The sequence below is a fragment of the Microtus ochrogaster genome, chromosome 19, assembly GCF_000317375.1.
Source record: "Microtus ochrogaster isolate Prairie Vole_2 chromosome 19, MicOch1.0, whole genome shotgun sequence".
Taxonomy (NCBI): domain Eukaryota; kingdom Metazoa; phylum Chordata; class Mammalia; order Rodentia; family Cricetidae; genus Microtus; species Microtus ochrogaster.
In genome coordinates, this window is record NC_022021.1 from 29,581,063 (window position 1) to 29,604,432 (window position 23,370).

General features: G+C 38.3%; 1 protein-coding gene across 1 annotated transcript; it reads left to right on the forward strand.

The window, feature by feature from the left end:
* Nucleotides 1–259: 259 nt before the first annotated feature.
* LOC102000903 (UDP-glucuronosyltransferase 3A1-like) lies at nt 260–18,192 on the forward strand. Its single transcript, XM_005356616.2, has 7 exons — nt 260–476; nt 935–1,033; nt 3,249–3,363; nt 9,863–10,394; nt 13,813–14,044; nt 15,323–15,542; nt 17,386–18,192. Exons 1-7 carry the CDS (start codon nt 383–385, stop codon nt 17,660–17,662), a joined length of 1,569 nt encoding a protein of 522 aa, XP_005356673.1. The 5' UTR covers nt 260–382; the 3' UTR covers nt 17,663–18,192.
* The last annotated feature ends 5,178 nt before the right edge of the window (nt 18,193–23,370 follow it).

The window sequence follows — 23,370 nt, forward strand, 5'->3', positions numbered from 1 at the left end:
TAGGAGGGGGGGAGGTTGGGAGGGGGGGAGAGTGGGAGGAGTGGGAGGCTGGGAGGAGGCGGAAAATTTTTTTTTCTTTCTTAATAAAAAAAAAGATGCTGTCATTGAAAGGATTTCTCAAGGTCCTTTCAGTCACAGTTTAGCGAGTTATATTGAAGCAATAAAGAGGATACTGTGGTTAAAGGACAAGTTAAATATTAACTCTCCATCTATTGATTTATCAACTCTGTTTATGAAAGGTGAAACAGAATCTCCAGTGGAAAGTGTCCTGCAGAGACAAGGTAAAGAGCAAGAGGACACTGTGACAGAGGCTCCCAGGGATCCTTACTGGTGCACATCCTCCAGGTGTGGATCCTATACCTGCGTTCTGTGAGTTCTACAGATGGCTAAGCATCGGAGTTGGCTTCCAGTGAGCTTATTTCTCACTGACGTTCTTTTTTTGGAGGCTGCAAAAATCCTGACTATAGCTACAATGGGTGAGTGCCTGCTGTGAATGTAGAGTCTTGTAGGACCAGGATACTTGAGAGGGGAGGACATGTCTCATAAAAACAGCATGTACTGGATCATCTATACACGAGATTTTATAGCTAGGCCGAGAGAAAATCTGAGGGAAGTCATATGGAGTGTGCAATGTGGTGCTTAGTAGGGACTGTACCAAGGGTGAGGGTAAATATTACATTGAAATAGCATCCAATGTAGAAACAGCAATAGTGCACTTTTGTGGAAGATTACTATTGGCCAGAGCTCTGGGTTCTCACCCTGGATATTACCTACAATGTAATTGAGAACATGGAAGAGCTGGTTTCTCTCTATGGAGTTTGACACTTTTTGTGTCTTTACACTTACTTTTGGATTTCTTCATGTCAATTATTTATGGTAATCAGAATTTTTTTTCATTTTTCTCCACAAAAATGAACTTATGTTTTATTTCTAGGTGGAAGCCATTATAGAGTGATGAATCAGGTGTCACAAATTCTTCAAGACCATGGCTATAATGTGACCAACCTGCTTTACGAAAATGGTCCCTTCCAAGGTACTTTTAAAATCAATTATTATATTAAATCAATTTAAGCAGTAAACACTAGCTTTTGATAAAAGTTGTGTATTTGGTCTTATTTCATGAAAAATCATGGTGTGTGTGTGTGTGTGTGTGTGTGTGTGTGTGCATGTATAAGTTTTATAGATCTCATTAGACTATGGTTTCTTTGCCTCCTGTGATATATTTCTGTATGTTACTTCATGGTATAAGTTGACAATGATTGCAGTATGTCCCCCAAACTTTAATGTACAAGAACCAAGGGTATTGAACATTATTGATCTCTAAGAAGTAGGCCTAGTAAAAGCTGATTGGCCTATAAATGTTTACACTTGGAAAGAAATTACATTATCCTTCCAGGTGTGGATTATTTCTCAGTCGGGTAGGTGTTTTTTAAAAGAAAGATCCTTTCCTTCTCTGGTCTCTTTCTTTTCTTTTGTCATGTGGTTCTTGTATCTACCATGCATTACACACATCACCTTCTGTATTAAGATGCAGTGAAATGGCACCCAGCAAAGGCTATTCACACAACTCCATGCAATCCTGGATGGTCAATCTTTAGATCCATGAGCTAAAGTATGTTTTATTTTTATTTTGTATATTTGTGTGTGATTGTGTGTATTGATGCATAAATGTCCAAGAGTCCAATGAGGTCAGAAGAAGTGGTGAGGTCACCTGGACCTAGAGTTAACAGGCAGTTGTGAGCTGTCTGATGGATGTGGTTGTTTGGAACTGAACACGGGCCCTCAGGAAAGCACACTTTTAACTGCAAAATCATCTCAGTAAAACATTACAAATATAAGTGAACTAATATCAAATATTTTATTATGACAACAAAATAGATTAAATTACTCGAGTGTCACTCCCAGTCAGCACTACACATTATTATTGATCATTTGAGAAATTCTTACGTCAAATGTGTCTGATTGTAGTGTTGAACAGACATGTTCTGCCATACTGAGGGCTTTAATTATCTAAGAATTGCTACACTCGATGCCACACAAGCCTCTATGTATTTTTTAATGAGATCTACAATTTAAGAATTATTTTTCAGTGAACTTTATATTTATGCTTAAATTTTAGAATCTGTGATTGAGAAGACCTCAGATTCTTGAAGAAAAGAGTTCACATATCTTTATTCCCAGCTCTAGGGAGGTGGAAACAGGAGTGATATGGTTGAGCAGAGCGTGGAATATAAGGCTGGAGAAGAGAGGAGTTCAGGCAGTGTGAGGATTCCTAGAGGCAGATGCAGACTGAGATGCGGTCAGAGGATTCGTAGGGACAGGATCACCCTTTAGTCTGAGCGTTGATAGTGGTAAGAGCTCCAGTGGCTGCTGCTCTCCTTTTCTGATGCTTCAGCTTTCAGTTCCTAATATCTCCCTCTGGGTTTTTATTATTAAGACCAATTAGAATTCGTGATGCATCTTTGTACTGGCACATATTTATAATCTAAGTGCTAATAAGCCTAAAGAAACAAGATTTTGGGTTGAAAGCCATTTGGGGTCACCAAATATGACTCTGCCACAAACAAACAAACAAGCACCAAACAAGAAATAAACAGCAACAAAAACCAGACAAATAAATCAACACATTGCATATTTAATTTCATTTTATTTTATTTTTTTGTGAAAACCAGGGACTCTACAATTAAACTGACTTGCAGTTTACTGCAAACCCTAACTCACTGTGATGACAAAGTCAGTAAATCATTTTAGACTATTTTCCCTCATGCTTTGTCACAGGTAAAGTGAAAAATAGCAGCTGTTTCTTTAAATGAAATCTGTTGCAGGGAAATTTTCATTACAGAAGACTGTATAAAGTTCTTTTCTTTTTTTTTTTTTTTGACCTGGGTGCTGGTGCTGTACACCTTTAACCCCAGCACTCAGGAAGCAGAGACATGCAGATCTCTGTGAGTTTGAGGTCAGCCTTGTCTATAGAGTGAGTTACAAGACAGGCTCCAAAGATACAGAAAACCCTGTCTATAAAAACAGAAAGAAAAAGAACAAAAACAACAAAAAATTCTTGAATTATTGTAAAGTCTCAATAAATGTTATTATATTACAGAATTGAATAAATTCAAAGAGGGACAAACCACTGAAAATCAAAACTAAATTTCCACAAAAATGTGAAGCTGTGTGAATTATTTTATCACTGTAATAATGTGTGGTATATTGTGATATATTTAAATATCACTCAATTGATGTTTTCTTAGATTTTGAAAAGGAGAAAATACCATATGAGGTTATAACTTGGCTTCTACCTGAAGATCAGAAAAAAGAATTTCATAAGAGAGTATATCTCCTTGTGGAAGAATTATTTAATGAAAGGTAATTTGCTTTATTTCTTGGAACCAAAGTATTGCTGATTAAGTCCTATGCATGAGTATATCATAGTCGTATGACGCTTTGAGTGAGTTTAAGGGAAGCAACGACTGGATTATTTATTCAGTGTTGGGATGGATTGTTTTTGAGTGATGCCTGGTAGATGACTGACAGCTGCTGAAACTGTGTCAGTAGGCCATGACCTTGTGCTGATGCCCAGATTAGTAGAAATGGGTTAATTTAAGATGTAAGAGTTAGCCAGAAATACGATTAAGATATTGACCAAACAATATTACAATTAATACATATTTCTGTATGGTTATTTTGAATCAAGGCAGTCAGGGAACAAATAAGCAGCCTCTGGCAACAAATTGGCACAGAAGTATTGGGCAAGAATTTCCACATAAAGTATAAGAAAGCTTTAAAAAAAGGGCTTCTAGATACACAAAAACAGGAGGCAAGCACAATTTCCTGGTAACAGCATTTTTTTTTTCCCAGATAGGCTCTGCTTGCAAGGGAGGTGCAGTAAAAGCTGCATGGCTTCTTTAATAAGCAGTGGCTTCCTTGTTCGTCTGCACAAATGGCTCTGACTCTTTAGGGATTTCTGGCTACAGAACATTTAAATGTGGTTTGTGAATAGAGTGTTACAATTTGCTTAATGGCAACATAGACCTACTGTGTGCCTAAAAATGGGACTGGGAGCATGGCTCACAGAGGTTACCAACATGCCTCCACCATGTTGGACTGGGTAGCGCCAACAGGCAGAACTGTGCTGTTGATTCTAGTCATGCCTGTTTAGCATAAAAAAGTGCTCATGGTCATAAAATAATTACAGATATGTAATAAAGACAGATTCAGATAAACAACATCTAAGTAAGTCACAGTGTTGGATATATGTATGTAGGTTTGAGAGAGAGAAGAAAAAATAAAGAAAAAAAGTAAAAAAAAAAGCCTTTTAAGAGACAGAACACATACAGTCATATTAAACTTGTAGAAAAAGTAATAGAGTAAGAAAGGTAAGCCACGTAAAGATGGAATATACACAGAGAGTTTGGATTTTAAATATTATTGTGTTTTCTTTGAATTTTTTTGACTACAAAGAAATATTTGATTCTGCAGGCTGCTAAGCTAAACCATCATATATGTTTTAAAAGTATCTTGACTTCAAAATTTAAGAATAAGGATTTGTTGCTTTGGAAAAGAGGTTCCACTTTTGTTTCAACAGAGAATGAGAATCTGTGAATTCCTTCCAGACTAATGTGGTTTGATGGACCAAGACCTGCTGAAAAGTCACCATGAAAACTCCCCAAAATTACTTTGCCCAACAAAAATCAGGAAGCAGTTTGGCGAGAACTAGGTCCAAATTCCCAAATATTGTTTATAAGTGTTTGTTTACGTTTAATGGGGGATCTGATATAGAGATGGATACTTTGCCTTGGTATGGATCTTGGTTTATTGATAAAAATTTAAGGTCAATTTTGTTATATGTATATTTCTTCTCTTGATTAAAGTATTGTATTTGTGCAGTTCATTGAAAAATGTATCTATAATTAAAAAATACAGGTTAATAGATAGTCATCTCTAATAGTCAATCTTGTAGCCATGTTAGTTATGTTTTCTATATATACAAAGATATATTTCAGATGGATAGATATTCTTCAGAACTTTCAAAGACCTACAGAATATGATATTCAAAATGTTTTGAGAACTTAGGACTTTTCATGACAGTGAAACACATCTGCTTCTGGCAGCACCAATCTACTCCAAGAGGTTGATGGGCATCAAAGAGGCTCCTTATGTAGTTTAGTCATTTGGGAAAGAAACTGCTCTTGCCTAAACTACTTGGTGTTATACTGTATGAACTAGACATGCAGGACCCACTGAAAAATGACTGCTGACCTTACCCAAAGCTGAGACACTCCTTCAGGGTTCCTACTTCATGAAAGTATCTGCCAGACATGCAGTAGGACACAGAAAAAGGTGACTGACAAATTGCTAATATAGGCAGAACTGTCTTTGAAATTTCTTGATCATGGAAATGTCTGCCATATATTATGGGCTTGTAGGATGAAGAATGGAAGCCCCAATATTACAGAAGAATGTTCAGTGACTGTCCAGGCCATGAGATGTCTCTGTCAATTCTAGAGTTTGGAAGTTGCTTACAATGCACTTCCTGTTTACTTAGGTAATATTATGTCCTTCTGGAGTCTTTGATGGACTTTAAGAATAGATAGTAATAGTTTTCCTTAGTTATGATAAAATATAAAGTAGATATAAATATTGTAACTGTAATTCTTGCTTGATACCTTTTTTGTTATATGTAATTTTACTATGTTAATGTTAAAATCTTCCTTTTAATTTAGACAGAAAGGGGGAAATGGGGTGGGAAGTCCTTCTGTATATCTGTTGCTTTCATTGGTTAATGAATAAGAATCTTCTTTGGACTGTGATAGGGCAAAATGTAGCTAGATGGGATAACTAAACTGAATGCTGGGAGAAAGTAGGCAGAGTCAGCGAGAATCTATTTAGCTGCTGCCAGAGACAGATGCCTCTGCTGGAGCCCATTTAAACTGTGCCAGTAGGCCACGACCTTCTGGTCATGCACAGATTATAGAAATGGGAAACATATAGGCATCCTCCTGAATATTAACCTTCATCAGGCGATGAAAGGAGACAGAGACAGAGACCCACATTGGAACATCAGACAGAAATCTCAAGGTCCAAATCAGGAGCAGAAGGAGAGAGAGCACAAGCAAGGAACTCAGGACCGTGAGGGGTACACCCACACACTGAGACAATGGGGATGTTCTATTGGGAACTCACCAAGGCCAGCTGGCCTGGGTCTGAAAAAGCATGGGATAAAACCGGACTCACTGAACATAGCAAACAATGAGGACTACTGAGAACTCAAGAACAATGGCAATGGGTTTTTGATCCTACTGCACGTTCTGGCTTTGGGGGAGCCTAGGCAGTTTGGATGCTCACCTTACTAGACCTGGATAGAGGTGGGCAGTCCTTGGACTTCCCACAGGTCAGGGAACCCTGATTGCTCTTTGAAGTGAAGAAGCAGGGGGACTTGATTGGGGGAGGGGGAAGGAAATGGGAGGCGGTGGCGGGGAGGAGGCAGAAATCCTTAATAAATAAATAAATTTAAAAATAAAAAATAAAAAAAAAAAAATAGGAAGATAAAAAAAAAGATGTAAGAGTTAGCAAGAAATACACTTAAGCTATTGGCCAAACAATATTGCAATGAATACAGATTTTTGTGTGATTATTTTGAGTCAGGGCGGTCAGGTAATGAATGAGCAGCCTCCGGCAACTTGGAAGCGTGCAGGCGCGCACATGCGTGTGTGTGTGTGTGTGTGTGTGTGTGTGTGTGTGTGCGACCTCAGAGTGTGCTGGAAATCATATGAGCTTTGCTCATGTTGCTTCATAGTGCCTTGTATTCTCAGTGTTCTCCATTCTTTTGCCTCTTTCATTCTTTCAGCCTGTTCTTCCTACCAATTCATTGATCTCCAAAGCGAGAGAGTTGATGGAGACATTCCATTTAGGGTTGAGTATTCCAAGGTCTCTTACTCTACATTGTGCCTGGCTGTGGGTCTTTATATTTGCTCCCATCTGCTGCAGGAGGAAAATTCTCTGGTGGTGAATGAGCAAGTTACAGATCTACTAGCTTATCAAAATATCTTTAGAAGTCATTTTCTTGATACACTTTTTTGTTTTGATTTTTAACCTTATAGTATTTGTTGATTTCCTAGGTGCTTGAGTTATCTAATCTCAGGTCCTTGATTATCCAAGCAGTATTAGGCATAGATTTCATCTCATGGAATGGGCCTTAAATCAAAATAATTTTTGGTTGGTTGTTCCCAAAAGTTTGCATCTTGCAAGGAGGACAACATTGTAGATCAGTGGTTTTGTGGTTGGCTTGGCATTTATATTTTTCCTTTGTGTTCAGAGAATGTGCTTATACCAAGGATGTTAGATGCTAGGCTCTCTAAAGGCAACATATCAATTTCTCCATGATCAATGATCTGTGTAGGTGTTGTCTTCAGCAATAGTACCTTGCTGCCAGTTTGTAAAGAGCAATCTATAGTTTTAGCAACTACCTGGGTTGTTTGGGGTATTCCATTTGGCCAACAATTCAATTATATTTGATCCAATTATGGTACTGGAAGCTCATTTGCTGCCAGGAGATGGATAATTGGGGCTCTGTCTCCTCCATCATTTGTCAGTTTTACTTAGAACACCTTCATATATGTATATATTTTATGAAATGTCTATTATTTTAAGTTTTTATACTACCCCTCAATTGCTATTAATTTTAAATGTGTCTGCCTGCCTTCCCTCTCTCATCACTTTCTCTACTCCATACTTCATCCTCTCATTCCAGACTCTCACTTCCACCCACAACTCCCTACATTTTCCTTTCTTAATAATATCTCCTTGTTCCTACATTTCCCTTACTCTACACCTAAACTCTGCAGTACTATGGATTGTAGGCTGGTTATTATTGGCATAACAGCTAATCGCCACAGGTAACCTCATAATTTTCTTGATGTCCAGGTGATATACATGAACCTCAGGCTTTTAGCCCTTGACTGTGATGCTCAGAACCTCCTTTGTCTTCTACATGGATGACAAGTTCACATGTGTCCCTTAGTTAAGTCCATTGGTCTCACTCCCATTTCTGTCCTTGAAAATTCTACTTAACAGTCACGGTTGTGCTAACAGCATCAAGATTCTTTTTGGAAAACTTTCTTACTCACAGTAACTTAATGACCATATATCATTTGTCATATGTTTGAAAGAAATCAAATTGCACCTTAGTCTATGAGGGCAGATATTTATACACATTTAAAACATGTATATTGTGTCTCCTTCTAAATTTGTACTTTTGAGGAGTAGCTCAAATTACAGGTAGAATACAGTCAAGTTGCTGAGACCAGCATCTTCTTGAGAAGTTTTGCAATTGATTTTCATCACTGGGATCACCATTCTGTTGTCAAGAAACCAAACCTGCACATACTATAGCTATTTAGAAATTATTACCTAAATATATATTTTAAAATGGAATGTAGATGATAAATGTAGAGGATTATGATTTGCATGAATCTATTTCTATTATAACAGATTAACAGAATTTGGGTGAATATATAATGAAAAGAAGCATATTTAAGTCACAGTTGTGGAAGTTCAAGATTATGGGGCTAACAGCAGTCAGCTTGATTGAAGACACCATGATAGACGGTGTCAAAATTGCCAAAGTATGTGGGATTGGAAGAGACAAGAGAAGGAAAGAACCGGTCTGCATCCCCCACAGGAGTTAACTCAAAGTCCACTGCAGATCATTTCAAACATCTAAAGGAAAAGGACTTCTAATAATCTCATACTAAGTTGTTCTCTTAAAGATACTACCTCCCTACAGCCACATTGAACAACTTCTCTCTGACAGAGGAACCCGTGAAGGCAAACCACAGTTGTTGTGACTTGAAGTTGAGTCGAGAATGAGCAAAGATAGGAGTGTGCCAGTGGGCTCTCATCTTGTGGATCTTTTGATGTATGATTTGGAGCACAAATTCTAATTGGTCTTAATAAATAAATCCCTGAGTCAGATATTAGGGGGAGAATCCTGAGGGTTCATAAAACAGGGCAGCCAGACACTAGAGTTCTTTTACCACTACTAATGTTCAGATTGAAGGGGAAATCCTGTTGTCAGATTGTATCTCCAGACTCCATCTGTCTCCACCAAACCTCAGACTGCTTCCAGCTTGTGTCCTCCTGCCTTATATTCCTCTCTTCCCGGTCATATCACTCCTGTCTCCACCTTCCTAGTGCCGAGATTAAAGATGTGTGACTCCCAAATACCAGGATTAAAGGTGTTTACCACCACTGCCTGGCCTCTAGTGCCTTAGTTCTGCACTCTGGTCTTCAGGAAATCTTCAATTTTAAAACACAAACAAAATATCACTACATAGAATGACATCACACACTTATGCATCTTACCAGCTCGCTTATCTGGTAAGCATTGATGTAAAAGATTCATCAATAAGATGACTAAAATTTAGCACAATCTTCAGTGGAAATTTGACTCAGAATTGTGATAATAATCTTCCAATCACACTTATGTTTACCATTAGAAATTTGAGCATGTGAAAAATTAGGTTTTATCATGGATTTTAAAGAATTCATAACTTTCACTATCCTTTGCTCTAATTTGCCCCAACCACCAACACATCTTTCTATGTCTCCTAATCACTTCTAATGTCTTTAATTTTAAGTGCTTTTATGGCCTCTTTTCTAATTTCATCACCTAAAAAGGAAATATCCATAAATGCACACAACCACACACAGAGTTAAATTTAGGTATCACACAAAATAGAAAAAAACTCACTAGATCAGATAATGGGCTTATGTTTGCCTAGTTGTGGAATGCTTTCATTGAATTTAACATTATTCCAAATAGTAAGAAATATCTTCCCCAAATATTTGCTGTAATTTTTTGCAGGTTCAATCATCACACACTTGTAAAGATATATAAATACTTTGCGGACATATGCAGTCACTTATTAAGCAGAAAGGACATCATGGACTACTTAAGGAATAAGAACTTTGACCTGGTATTTTTGGATGCAGCAGAACCTTGTGTTTTCTTAATTGCTGAGAAACTTGAAAAACAATTTGTGGCCTTTCTTCCCATGCAATTTAGCTCTATGGACTTTGGACTCCCTAGCCCCTTGTCTTATGTTCCAGTGTATGGTTCAAGACTAACTGACCAAATGGACTTCTGGGGCCGAGTGAAGAACTTCCTGATGTTCTTTGATTTCTCCATGAAGCAAAGACAAATATTTTCTCAATATGATGCAACCATCCAGGAACATTTTGCAGAAGGCTCTCGTCCAGTTTTGTCTGACCTTCTACCGAAAGCAGAGCTGTGGTTCGTCAACTCTGATTTTGCCTTTGAGTTTGCTCGTCCCCTGCTTCCCAACACAGTCTATGTGGGAGGCTTAATGGACAAACCTGCCAGGCCAATACCTCAAGTGAGTGAAACCTCAGTCCTCAGTTTATCTTTAATTCAAAGGCTGACAGTGCTTAGGTAGTGTCTTAGTTAGGGTTTCTGTTGCTGTGAGGAGACACCATGACCAAAGCGACTACCTAAAGGAAAATACTTAATTTGGGTCTCTTACAATTTTAGTTTAGTCTATTATCATCATGGCAGGAAACATGGTGACATGCAGGCAGGTGCTGAGGAAGGAGCCGAGAGTCCTACATCTTGATCAACAGGCAAAAGGAAGTCAGCTGGGACACTGGGGATAGCTTTAGCTTAGGAGATTTCAAAGCCTGCTCTACAGTGATACACTTCCTCCAAGAAGGCAACACTCAATCCAACAGGGCCATACATCCTAACAGTGCTACTCTCCATGGGGGCCATTTTCTTGCTAATCGCCATAGGTGGAAATTGTCACTTGGCAGGCATGTCCTGGAAGGAAGTGCTCTAAAGCAAGGTAGGCACTCTGAGAGTCCATTTTAGGGTTGTGAAAGAATGGTGTTAGAACATCCCAAGCTAAGGTTGATGACTTGGCTATATGGTAGAATGTTTGAGGTTTTTTTTTTGTGCCTATGTATTTCTGGCTTTGGTGCAATAAGTCCTTTAGTCAGTATTGGTATTTCCCATTGAATTTTGAGCTATATATGTAATAAGTATAGTGAATATTCATACATATAGTATTTGTTAAGGAGGCAGGCTCTTCATAATGAAACAGATAACACTTTCCCAAGGCATGTACCTGGACAGAACTTAGCAATAGAGACAAGAAGAACTGATTGTGTTATTTAGTGTTCTTAGCCTATTGGATTCTTTGTACTCCATACAGCTACTGCAACCTATCAATGCTGCATGTAATTTACATGTTCAGTATAGACTTAGGGTCACTACAGCTGAAAATTTAAAAGTACACAGAGCTAAGGATGTTTAATTGTTTGTTACCTGTCACTGTGGGGTTCCCTGTCCCATGCTGGGAGGAATGACCTCCTTTGATTTTATGCAGTGGGGGCCAAAATGCTGAGGTGATGAAAGTAATGTTTTTCCTACTTTCAGATCAAAGCAGAGAGGGTATGGATTTTTTTCTGGTTCCCATGGGTAACAGAGTGCCTACCCTATCTTGCAGTGGGTGAGAAGTGTTTGAGGAGTGATCAGTAAGGAATATTTATATTATTTCTAAAAGGAGAAGGAGATTTCTTATATGGGCTTTGGAGAGAATCTCCTGAAAACCCAAGTTTGTGGGATGTAGATGTGACTGACAGAGACCTCACCTTCTAGACAGGTGACTCAGATATTGGCACAGAGAGATGAAGGGATTGATGAGGAGAAGAGTGGGAAGAAATATTTTGAAGTAATACCCGACAAAACAGTCTGGAATCTACTCTGAAGGATGTTCAACCACATGTTTCCTAAAGAATCATGGGGAAGCAAAATAAACTATGGTGGCTTTCAGTATAAGGCAAAGAAGACTCTATATCAAAACATTCCACAGAGGACTAAAACCTATATATAGCTATCTGAAATTTTTGTCAAACTTAAACACTATACAAATATTATTTCAAATTTGTGAAAGTTTTTACAATGAAATATTCATATATGCACAAATATGACATAAAAATAAGAACAAATTTAGAAATTTAAAGAAGAAATAGATAATGACTGATAACTGCAATTTTATAGTTTTAGAATGAGAGGAATATCCATATAAATTATTACCTTGAATAACACTGTTATTCCCCAGAAGGCCCCTGAGCGTTGCTCCCCTGGGGAACTACAAACACCATAGGTTAAGTAGAACAATTAGGAATACATAGATGATAATTTTTTGAATTTATTTTTTAGGTCATTTTATGTGCCTAAGTGTTTGCATGCATACAATTTTATGCACCATGTGCATGGCATGTCTGGCCCCAGAAAAGGGCAGAAGAGAGCACTGGATGTCCTGGAGATAGGGTTGCAGGTGGTTGTGACCTAAGGGTGGGAACTGAACTCTGGTTCTCTGGAGGGACAGCCAGTTCTCTTAGCTGATGAACCAACTCACAAGACCCAAGTGGTCTTTCCAACAAGATCAGAGTCTGTTTTCCTTAAGCATGGTACAAACTCCTTGGTTCATGCCTTAGATGATACACACAAAAGCAACCCTAGTAACTTTCAAAATTTTGAATTAATGCAAATATCACAGTGGGATGAGATAGAAATTAACAGTATATAAAAATAGACAATGCAGTATAATACAACTAGTAAAAGTAAGGGAAAAGTCAAAAGGAACATTTACAAATATTATATATCAAGGAAAATGAGACAAAATGATATAATAATGGAAAATAATAAAGACAAGACTTAATATATAATTCATAGCTGTTATTATCTTCATCAATACACACAATGTACTTATAATTGATAACCTAACAATTCTATATAAGGCACAGTAACGAAGAGAGGCCTAAACAGGGTACTAGTGGGAAGGAGAGGCTTAAAAGAATCATAGTGTAGATGATTGAAACAATAAAAAGAAACATTAGAATCAATAAAGTCAAAAGAACAGTTTGGTGACAAATCATTGGAGTCATTGAGAAAATAAACAATAGAGAAGAATAGAATAATTATGTTCTAAAGTGGAAAATTATCTGCTATTACATAAAACAATAAAGATTATGAAGAAATTATACAAACATGATATATCATCAATTTAGTTATCCTACATGAATTGACAAATTCCTATGCATATTTGTTAACATAACAGAGTCAAAACAGAAAATCTGAAACTGATGGGATTAAATTAGACTGGAATAATAACAAAGATCTTTCATTAAAAAGCTTGATATAACATGGATTAACTGGTGAATTAAGTGAAATACTTAAGAAGTAATGCCAGTTCCTCTATAAATGTTTGTGGCAGTTTCACAGGACAGGCGACTTCTCAACCCATTCTATGAAGCTATCATTACTCTGTAATCAAAGCTAGAAAACAGTGTCAGAGTAGAAGACATTATGCAACACAGAGAGTGAAGAAATTTTGTATGCTATATTTCTAGCATGATTATAAAAGAATACAAATGGTGTCCAAAGGAGTTGTGAGGGGTCTCAAGTTACTAAACAAAGAAAATGCCATGAACAATAGGTTTAGGCTGAGTTTATACCTTAAGCAGTAAAAATAGTTTACTCAAATAAAATCTTGTACATGAATTTGCTTGGAAGAGAAATTCATGAGAGGCCAGCGGTGGGTAGAGGGCTGCAGATCAATGCAGGCAGTACTCCGAGCACAGCTGTACAGGGGCATGGAAAGGTATTTTCTCACGTGGAACGTAATCAACTAAAGCATGGGTTTATTCAACACCTGACCTGGTTTTATGTCATAGCTGCCTTGGCTTTTACAAACCACTTCTTTTGCCTTCATTCCTTTTTGTTTCTTCTAGGACCTGGAGGATTTTATCACTACTTTTGGAGACTCAGGTTTTGTCCTTGTGGCACTAGGTTCCATAGCAACCATGTATCAGACCAAGGAATTTATTAAGGAGATGAACAGTGCCTTTGCTCGCCTTCCTCAAGGGGTGCTGTGGACAGTTAAGGATGAACATTGGCCCAAAGATGTCAGAATGGCCTCAAATGTCAAAATCATGGATTGGCTTCCCCAAGCTGACCTTCTGGGTAAGCACTTCCTAGACCTGTTACTTTATTTCCATTTATGTGCTTTGGACTTAATAGACAACTAATGTCTGAGCACTTGGGCATGTAGAAGAAACATCTGTTGATATGTAAAGATAGGTCTCGAGCAGGCAGGCAAAAGCAATTAGAGTTCTTGGGGTGGGGAATCAGGCTTGTTCTAGACTGATAGCAGCTATTTCCTTATCCTTCCCTACTCAGACAGGTCCCAAATCCCTAAACAGATAGGTAGCCTTGAATATCAGTATTCAAGATTGACCCCTCCAACACAATCTTGAAAACCATGTGAACTACAGCTGCTCCTTGGGGCGGTTCCCACTATTTGTTCCCACTATTCTCACAACGACATGAGAACTGCTTCACATTTTTGGAGACACACATACGAATGTAAGCATACAGACACATCTTGGTTGTTTGGAAAGGGCTGAAATCTTAGACACAACATTAATGTTGGGGTTTTGAGGATGTGGAAGATGTTTGAGAGCCAGCTAGGGTAACCTTACAATATGATAAGAAGATACTGATTTCTTGAGCAAAGGGAAATTTCGTTAGCCCACCTCCCCTAAAATCATTTGTTTCTTGGTGACATTCAGTAGATCCATCACTTCCACACTCAATAGCTCAGTCAGAGTTTTATAAATCAGTTTGTCACTCAAATTAAGCCGGGAAATTTTTCACATAGATCTATTTTCAGTAAAATCACATGCTACACAATAGGGAAAACATTTGTTTTCCTTGGAACATGGGTAGATTTTGTGTGAGGTATAGTTTGGGATGATTTCTTTATGATCATAAAATATGTTTGGTTACTTAGTATGGAGTAACAGACAAGACTTGTAAATAAAGAATATTTTGCTCTGCCATCCTCTTTAGTAAACTTCTATTAAAATAGAGGAGAGAAACACACAAAATACAAGCTTCATAAGAGACCAGATGTGGATAGCCAGAGAAGGTTGAGGTTAGAAAATTATAGAAGATGTATCCATGGAGAAGGTGAGGATGAACAGAAGGACAGAAAAACAGGCCTGGATTGCCACTCTCTCTCTTCTTCCTTGTCTAGGTCCCTGATAGTTTTAGATTGAAGTAAGTTCATCTCTCTGCCTAGGGAAGCCTAGATATTATATACTAAAACAAAGCAAATCTCAAAGGAAAAATCAGTAAAACCATTCTCTCCAACACACTGGTGTTTCTTGGTCTGTTTCTTTACCTGGTATCTGAAACTTTCATAGTGAAATATTGGACCATCTTTCTCTTTTGCAACAGCGCATCCTAGAATTCGTCTTTTTGTTACCCACGGTGGAATGAATAGCATCATGGAGGCCATCCAGCATGGAGTACCCATGGTGGGGGTTCCCTTCTTTGCAGACCAACCTGAAAACGTGGTCCTTATAGAAGCCAAAAGAATTGGTGTTTCAGTTCAGGTAGAGACTCTCAAGGCAGAGACATTTGCACTTACACTGAAAGAAGTCATTGAAAACAAGAGGTATGCAGCTCTCTGGGGTGGGTGTTGTTTACATTGAATGCAGGCCTAACACTAAGGGGTTGTGTAGTTTGTTTAGCAATAAAGCTAGAATTCTTTGGGGTGTGGTAAAATACATGTTTGTTACTTGAAAGTCTTGTTTTTCCTTTAGTATTAATCTTAATTTCACGTGAGGTGCTGTAAATACGCTTATAACTACTGTGGTATGATAATTTCTTCTACATTCATTATCTTTATGACCTCTTATATTTTGGGTACCTGTAATAGAATTCCAAACGAGGCAGCAGGGAACATTTGTATGGTCTTAAGATGGCTGATCTCCCGACTCATCATATACATATAGAATTTCAATTGAATCACAAGAGGACTGTTTTAGTTACTATTCTATTTCTGTGAGGAGGACCGATGACCAAGGTTGTTGAAGAGGCTCCTTGTTTGTTTCCTGGCTGCCCAGTCCTGAAATAATCACACAAAACTATGTTAATAAAATTGTTGCTTAGTCTATTAGCTTATGCATATTGCTAGCTAACTCTGACATCTTAAATCAACCCATCTCTCTTAATCCGTGCATCACCACGAGTTTGTGGCCAACCAGTAAGCTTACATTTAGGATCTGTCTTTTGTGGGGGCTTCATTACCTCTCTCTCTGACTCAGCCTACTCTCTCCCTCCTCTATCTTCTTGGAATTCCCACCTTACCCTCTTCTGTGTGACAACAGAACCAAAGTAGTTTTATTCATTAACCAATGGTATTCACAGCACACACTGGGGTATCCCACATACAAAGTTATGTATAAGATAAAGCATTCATTTGGCCTTTGCTTGCAGTTCAGTGAGTTAGTGCATGACCCTCATGTTGGCAAGTGTGGCCGCAGGCATGGCACAGAGGCTGTAGCTGAGAGCTTTCATCTTGATCTGCAGGCCGGAGGCAGAAATAACAAGACAGGGCCTGATGTGGGCCTTTTTAAAGACCTCTAGCGACAAACCTCTTCCAGCAAAAATCACAATTCTTAATCCTACCTAAACAGTCCACAAACTAGAGCAAAAATTCAGATATCTGTGGTTACAGGGGCCATTGTTCCCTCAAACCATGACAAGGACCTTCTCTTGTCCTTACTGCGGTGATCTCCCCTCCTCAGGGTCTTCATGTTGACCTCCCAGGACAGTCTGCAATGTTGTCCTCCTAGGAGACCATGTGCTTGGCTGTTATTTTTTCTGTTACTGTGCTCAGTCATCCATCATACACTACTTTCTCTTTGACCCTTTAATAGATTGTATATCTCAGTCACATGTGTCATTACTGTCTGCCCCACACTAGTACATAGAAAATGGGCATCATGAGCAAGCACTGACAATCTGTTTCCACTCTGCTTCTAGAGCCAAGGGCAGGCCTGTTATAAAGGAAGTTTTCCCAAACCTAGAATAAATTAGACAGGAACAGAGACAAGAACAATTGACCCACATATCACTTGCCCATCTTCACAACGATTTCACTAAATACTCATGTTTCAATGTCCTAATCATGTAATCAAATATACATTCACATATGTTTAATATATCTAATGTGAACACTACTTCAGTGTCATAGCTACAATCCTTACAGATGTAGTAATTTTTAAAAATTTCCCTTCAAAGGTTAATTTTGATCCTCCTGTATAAGGTTTGACATTCAGCTATTTTTTGTCCTTATAATGGGGACTCAAGTAGATGGTGTTAAGTGTATGCCAACAATTTTCTTTGAAGATGGGTACAGACTAGGAAAAATGTGAGTGTGTGTGTTTATGTTATAAGGTCTAAAGAACTGGCACAGCACATTGGTAACACATTCTCTCCATGTCTGCCCTCAGGTACAAGTCTGCAGCAATGACTGCCAGGGCCATCAGGCGCTCCCACCCCCTCACACCTTCCCAGCGTCTGGTGGGCTGGATTGACCACATCCTACAAACAGGGGGAGGCGCACATCTAAAGCCCCATGGCTTTCAGCAGCCATGGCATGTGCAGCACCTGCTGGATGTCCTGTTGTTCCTGCTGGGGCTCACTCTGGCCACCTTGTGGCTGTTGAAGAAAGTGCTGGGCTTGTTGCTCAGGCCCCTGTGTGTGGCTAGGAAGGAAAAGAAGGCATAAAGTTCAGTTTGACCTGAGGAGGATGTTGGGAGCTCTGGCTCTTTAAAAGCTTCCCCCTTCCCTAGCACAGGGAGCTCCCAGTGTTCTCCTCTTTCCCTCTTCCTGCAGGTGGAGCTCCAGTTGTCCTCACTATTTTCTGTCTTTTTCATAATGCTCATACAGTACATTGACTGATGGAGACTCAGCATTCCCTGGCTCCCCTTGCTTAATACAAACCTTCTTTTCCTGGTCATTTCTCCTCTTCACTCCTTTCTGCCATTCACAGTGCTGTGAGAGTTTCATCTTTTCTGTCACTTTTAGTCTCTGACTCTTATTTCTCCAATCATTTGAGATAAAAACCCACAGTAAACAAATTCTACTTACTCTTTTATTTTTTGTACTTTATAATCTCTCTTTAGAGTTCTGGTGCCTAAAGTGTTCTGTTCTACTCCTTCTGTTACCCTGTTAGGCAGGATCAGGTACTCTCAGGATTTAATAAAAACCAGTTTGCCTGGAAATGACAATATAAAAATGTCATAAATACATTTTTCTGGACAATGAATAAAATAACAAATAAAGTTAACAGAAGATTGAAGGGTTGGGAGAATGCATTTTTTCTTATGACTGGTATGCAAGATTTATTTCCTCATGTGTTCGAAATTTAAATAAGGAAAGAAAAATAACTACAGTTTGTCCAATATTGGAGTAACAGATATATGTAAAATAGAATAAGCCTGAGATTTATAAATTGATACAGAATTAACCTCAGTGTTGTTAAGTAAGGAGATACACAGAGAAGTGATAAATATAGAATGTCTTATTGTTTTCAAGATGGTAGGAGTTAAGGGACAACAAATAACACGTGAACTTTCTTCCATAAAATATTATTCTCAAAACAAGTATACATGGTAAAATCATGTGAGGGATCATGTGCAGTGTGTGGATGAAGAGCCCGTGTCACAGTTCCCACTGCACACAGGGATTTGCAGGTGACGTAGCATTGTATAATGGCCAAAAAAAAAAAAAAACAAAAACAAAAAAAACACTGATGACAGTTTGTGCTGGAGAGGGTGTGGGGTAAAGGGAAAACTCCTGCATTCCTGGTAGGACTTCAAATTTGTACAGCCACATTGGTAATTAGTATGGCGATTTCTCAGAAAATTAGAAACAATCTACCTCAAGACCCAGCGATACCACTGTTGGGTATGTACCCAAAGGATGCTCAATCGTACCACAATTACCTCTGTTCAACTCTGTTAATAGTAGTATTATTCATAATAACCAGAACCTGGAAACAATCTAAATGCCTCTCAACCTAAGAATGGTTAAAGAAAATGAGGTACATTTATACAATGGAGTACTACTCAGCAGTAAAAACTAATGACATCTTGAAATTTTCAGGCAAATGGATGGATCTAGAAAAAAAAAACATACTGAGTGAGGTAACCCAGATACACAAATATGAATATAATATATACTCACACATAAGTGGCTTTTATATGTAGAACAAAGAAAAACCAGCCTACAGTCTAAACACCCCTAAACCTAGACAACAAAGAGTACCCTTAGAGAGATATATATGGATCTACATAGGAAAAATAAAGGCAAGGTATCCTGAGAAAATTGGGAGTGTGGAGGTCACAGAAAAGGGTAGAAGAGGAGAGGGGAGAAAGGGAGGGGAATAGAGAAAAAATATATAACACAATAAAAAAAAAACAAGCCGGGTGATGGTGGCGCACGCCTTTAATCCCAGCGCTCGGGAGGCAGAGGCAGGCGGATCTCTGTGAGTTCGAGACCAGCCTGGTCTACAGAGCTAGTTCCAGGACAGGCTCCAAAGCCACAGAGAAACCCTGTCTCGAAAAGCCAAAAAATATATATATAATTAAAACCTTAAAATTACTTGTATACAGAAAAGAATGTATTTACTCTCTCTAGTATATTTATAAGTATGAAAAACAGAAAAACTAATACAATGCCAGTTGAGAAAGTATAATTTTATCATTAAATTGCCAGATTCTAGAGAAATATAGTTGCAAATGACCTTGCAGTTTATTATTTGTATTTCATAGTTGTGTGAATTATCATTTGAGAGTGCATTATCTTCACATAGGTTCAGAAAATGAATAAATAAATAATTTAATAGCATTGAGAGGTTTCACAGATACTTAAAAGAGAATTCAAAATGGATATTTGAGAAGAATAACAAGGTTACCATATGGGCTTATAGTTCAGCTTAAGAGGTGACCCAAAATTCATAATTTATCTTGTAAATATAAGAATGCAACAGAGAGGTATTGATGTGAAATTTTTTAATCTCAGCTAACCTATTATTTCCTAGATTTGATGAATAAAAACACAAAAAAAGGAAGCAGCAGTATTTTGGTAGCAAAGAGTAAACCTAGGTAATATTTTCCAGTCTCTAAATACCATTTTCCATGAAAAGGAACCAAGATTTCTTGAAAATGTGGAATTTGAAGAACTCATTTCCTGCGCAGCAGCCCTACCCCCTGTCTGCCTGATGTCATTCCACAAAAGCCACACCCGACTTCCAGACCCCACCATTCTCTCCGGTCTAAACTGGCCTAAACCGGTCTGAACTGGCCTAAACCAGTTTGAACCAATCTGAACAGGCATGACCCAGTCAGAACAGATTAGAACTGATTTGAACCAGCCTGAACTGGTCTAAACTGGTTGAGACTGGTCTAAACCGGCATGAACCAGTCTGAACCGTTCTGAACCGGTTGAGGCCTGCCTAAATAGGTCTGATCCAGTTTGAACCGGTCTAAACTGGTGTGAACTGGCCTGAACCGGTCTCAACTGGAACAGCCACAACCAGTTGAGACTGGTCTAAACAGGTTTGAACTGGTCAGAACTGGCTGAGACCAGTCTGGTCTAGTCTAAACCGGTTTCAGCCAGTTCGAACTAGTCTGAGCCAGTTGAGACCTGCCTAAACATGTCTGATCCAGCTTGAACCAGTAAGAAACAGCCTGAACCAGTCTCAACTGGTTTGAACTGGTCAGAACCAGTCAAGACCGGTCTGAACCTCTCTGAACCTGTCTGAACCGCTCTGAATCGGTTTGAACCACTCCGAATGGACCTAAATCGGTTTGAACCAGTCTGAACCTGTCTGATCTGGTCTGAACTGGTCTAAATTAGTTTGGTCCTGTCAGAACCACTTGTGTGATGAAAACTTCAAGTATCTGAAGAAAGAAATTGAAGAAAATATCAGGAGTTGGAAAGATCTCTCATCCTCATGGTTTGGTAGACTTAACATAGTAAAAGTGGTCATCTTACCAAAAACAATCTACATATTGAGTGCAACCCATCCATTAAAATTACAACACAAATCTTTACAGAAACTTAAAGGATAATGCTTTATGTTATAGGAAAAAACAAAAAAAAACTTAGAAAAGCTAAAACAACGCTGTACAACAAAGGGACATCCAGAGTTATCACTATCTGTGATTTTTCTTGAAACAAGAAGAAGGTCTTAAGAATATAAATCAGTGGCATTATATGTGGCTAGTGTGCATAACACTGTAGCACTTATGATATGGAGACCAAAGATAGGGAAAGTAATGAGATAAGGAAGAAGGTAGGAAGGGAAGAAGTTAAAGAAAGAAAAAGAGGAAGAAAGGAAAAAGAAATAAAAAAAATAGAAAAGAAGGAAGGAAAAAAGGTAGGGAGGAAGGAACTTCAGAACTGTAGAATTTCAATAAAACACACTGCTCCAAATACATAGATATTTACATATTTATTATGAACTCAAGTTCCTGTACTCAAGTGCTAATGTGACTTCTGAACAAAAGTTCCTGGGAAAGCAACGAGGGAAAGCAAGCCGAGTCTGATTTTTTGATGGATGTTACTTTAATGATTGACAGGTTAAGATGGGATCAAACACAGAATCCAAAGCAGTACTAAACAGCAGAAAAAATAATGATATCTTGAATTTTGCAGAAAAATGAGTGGAGGTATAAAACATTACTTTGAGTGAGGTAATCCAGATACAGAAAGACAATTATCACATGTACTCACTCATAGGTGGTTTTTAAGCATAAAGCAATGAAAATCAGTCTACAAACCACAATCCTAGAGAACTTAGACAACAATGAGGACACTAAGAGAGACTTACATAGATCTAATCTACATGGGAAGTAGAAAGTAGAAAAAGACAAGATCTCCTGAGTAAATTGGGAGCATGGGGACCTTGGGGAGGATTGAAGTGGGGAGGGGAGAGGCAGAAATGGGAGCAGAGAAAAATGTAGAGCTCAATAAAAATCAATAAAGAAAAGTTGCAAGAAACAGATATAGATGGAGACACACTCATTCCCACAAAAATATTTATAGAAACCTACAATGTTTTATTTTTGCTGTTGGTGTTTTCTTCTATTCTGATGTGTTAGTTTCTTTTTTGTCTTATCTTAGTTTATTTTTACATCTTATAAACCTTCTCTTCTATTGAGAGATAGACAGGGATAGGGTTCCAAATGGGGAAGGAGGTAGGGAAGAAATAGGAGGATGTGGGGGAGGAGAAACTGTAACCATAATATATTATAGGAGAAATAAATGTATTTTCAATTTAAGAAAAAAGTTCAGGAGGAGTCCCTTTATCAAATCTGGTCCATGTTAACCTGAAAAAAAAAGTCATAGCCTCTTGTTTCCTGTGGAAAACTGTTTCACCCAAGCAATGCATCCTCTAAGTTTCCTTTTACAAATACATTTTTGACTTCTGTTTTAAAGTTAAAGCATTTTACAAATATTTAGGTTTGTATATTTTATCAGTCTCTCTTTCAGTTTCATGTCTCTCAGCACTGTTGTGCTGTAGGAACTCCTTCAGTCAGTAGCCTGGCATGAGACTGTGAGACTAGAAAGTCCAGTATGCATTCAGAACCTTTGTCAAGCTTTCTGAGGTCTTAGGTGGAAGTTGGGGCACGGTGTTGAAGTGCCAAAGGTAGATGAGGGTTTTTTTCTCTGTTCGACTCATTCCCGCAGCCACTTCTGAATAATCACTCAGAGGTTTATATTAATTATTAATGTTTGCCCAATGGCTCAAGCTTATTATTAGCTAGCTATTATATTTAAATTAACCTTTTTTTTGTCTATACATGGTTTGTAGTTTATTACCTTATTTTTTTTTAATCATGTCCTCCTTCCTCGGTGGCTGGTTGTTGTCCCCCAGACTCTGTACTACTTCTTCTGTATCTCTGCTTGGATTTCCAGCCTGGCTCTATCCTGCCTAGCCATAGGCCAAAGCAGATTTATTTATCAACCAATGAGAGTAACATATGTTCACACCATACAGAAAGACATCCCATAGCAGTTTTACAATAAAAGGAGGGGACCTGGGGCTGACATGCTTGTTCTGCTATGACATGTGATGTCCTCCATGATGCAGTAAAAATGCCTTTACTGATCAGATGCTGGTGCTGTGTGTTCTCTGGTCTCTTCTGTCTACTGTCTACTCTGCATCTCTGCTATCACAGGCAGTAGATCATGGAGGCTTTGGGTCAAACTCATATTCACCTGGGATGGGATTGAAGAGGTAAGATCAAATCCCAGGTTTTTTGGCTTTTGGTCTTGGGCTCTTCCCACTTAAGTAAGAGTTCCGAGAACCCAAATCTGCACTGACCATGTCACCTTCTCCTGTTTCTGAACATTTCTTACAGAAAAGACCATTAGGGAGAAAACTAGGTCCATGATTGAGTGGGTGCATATGTGTACGTGTATAG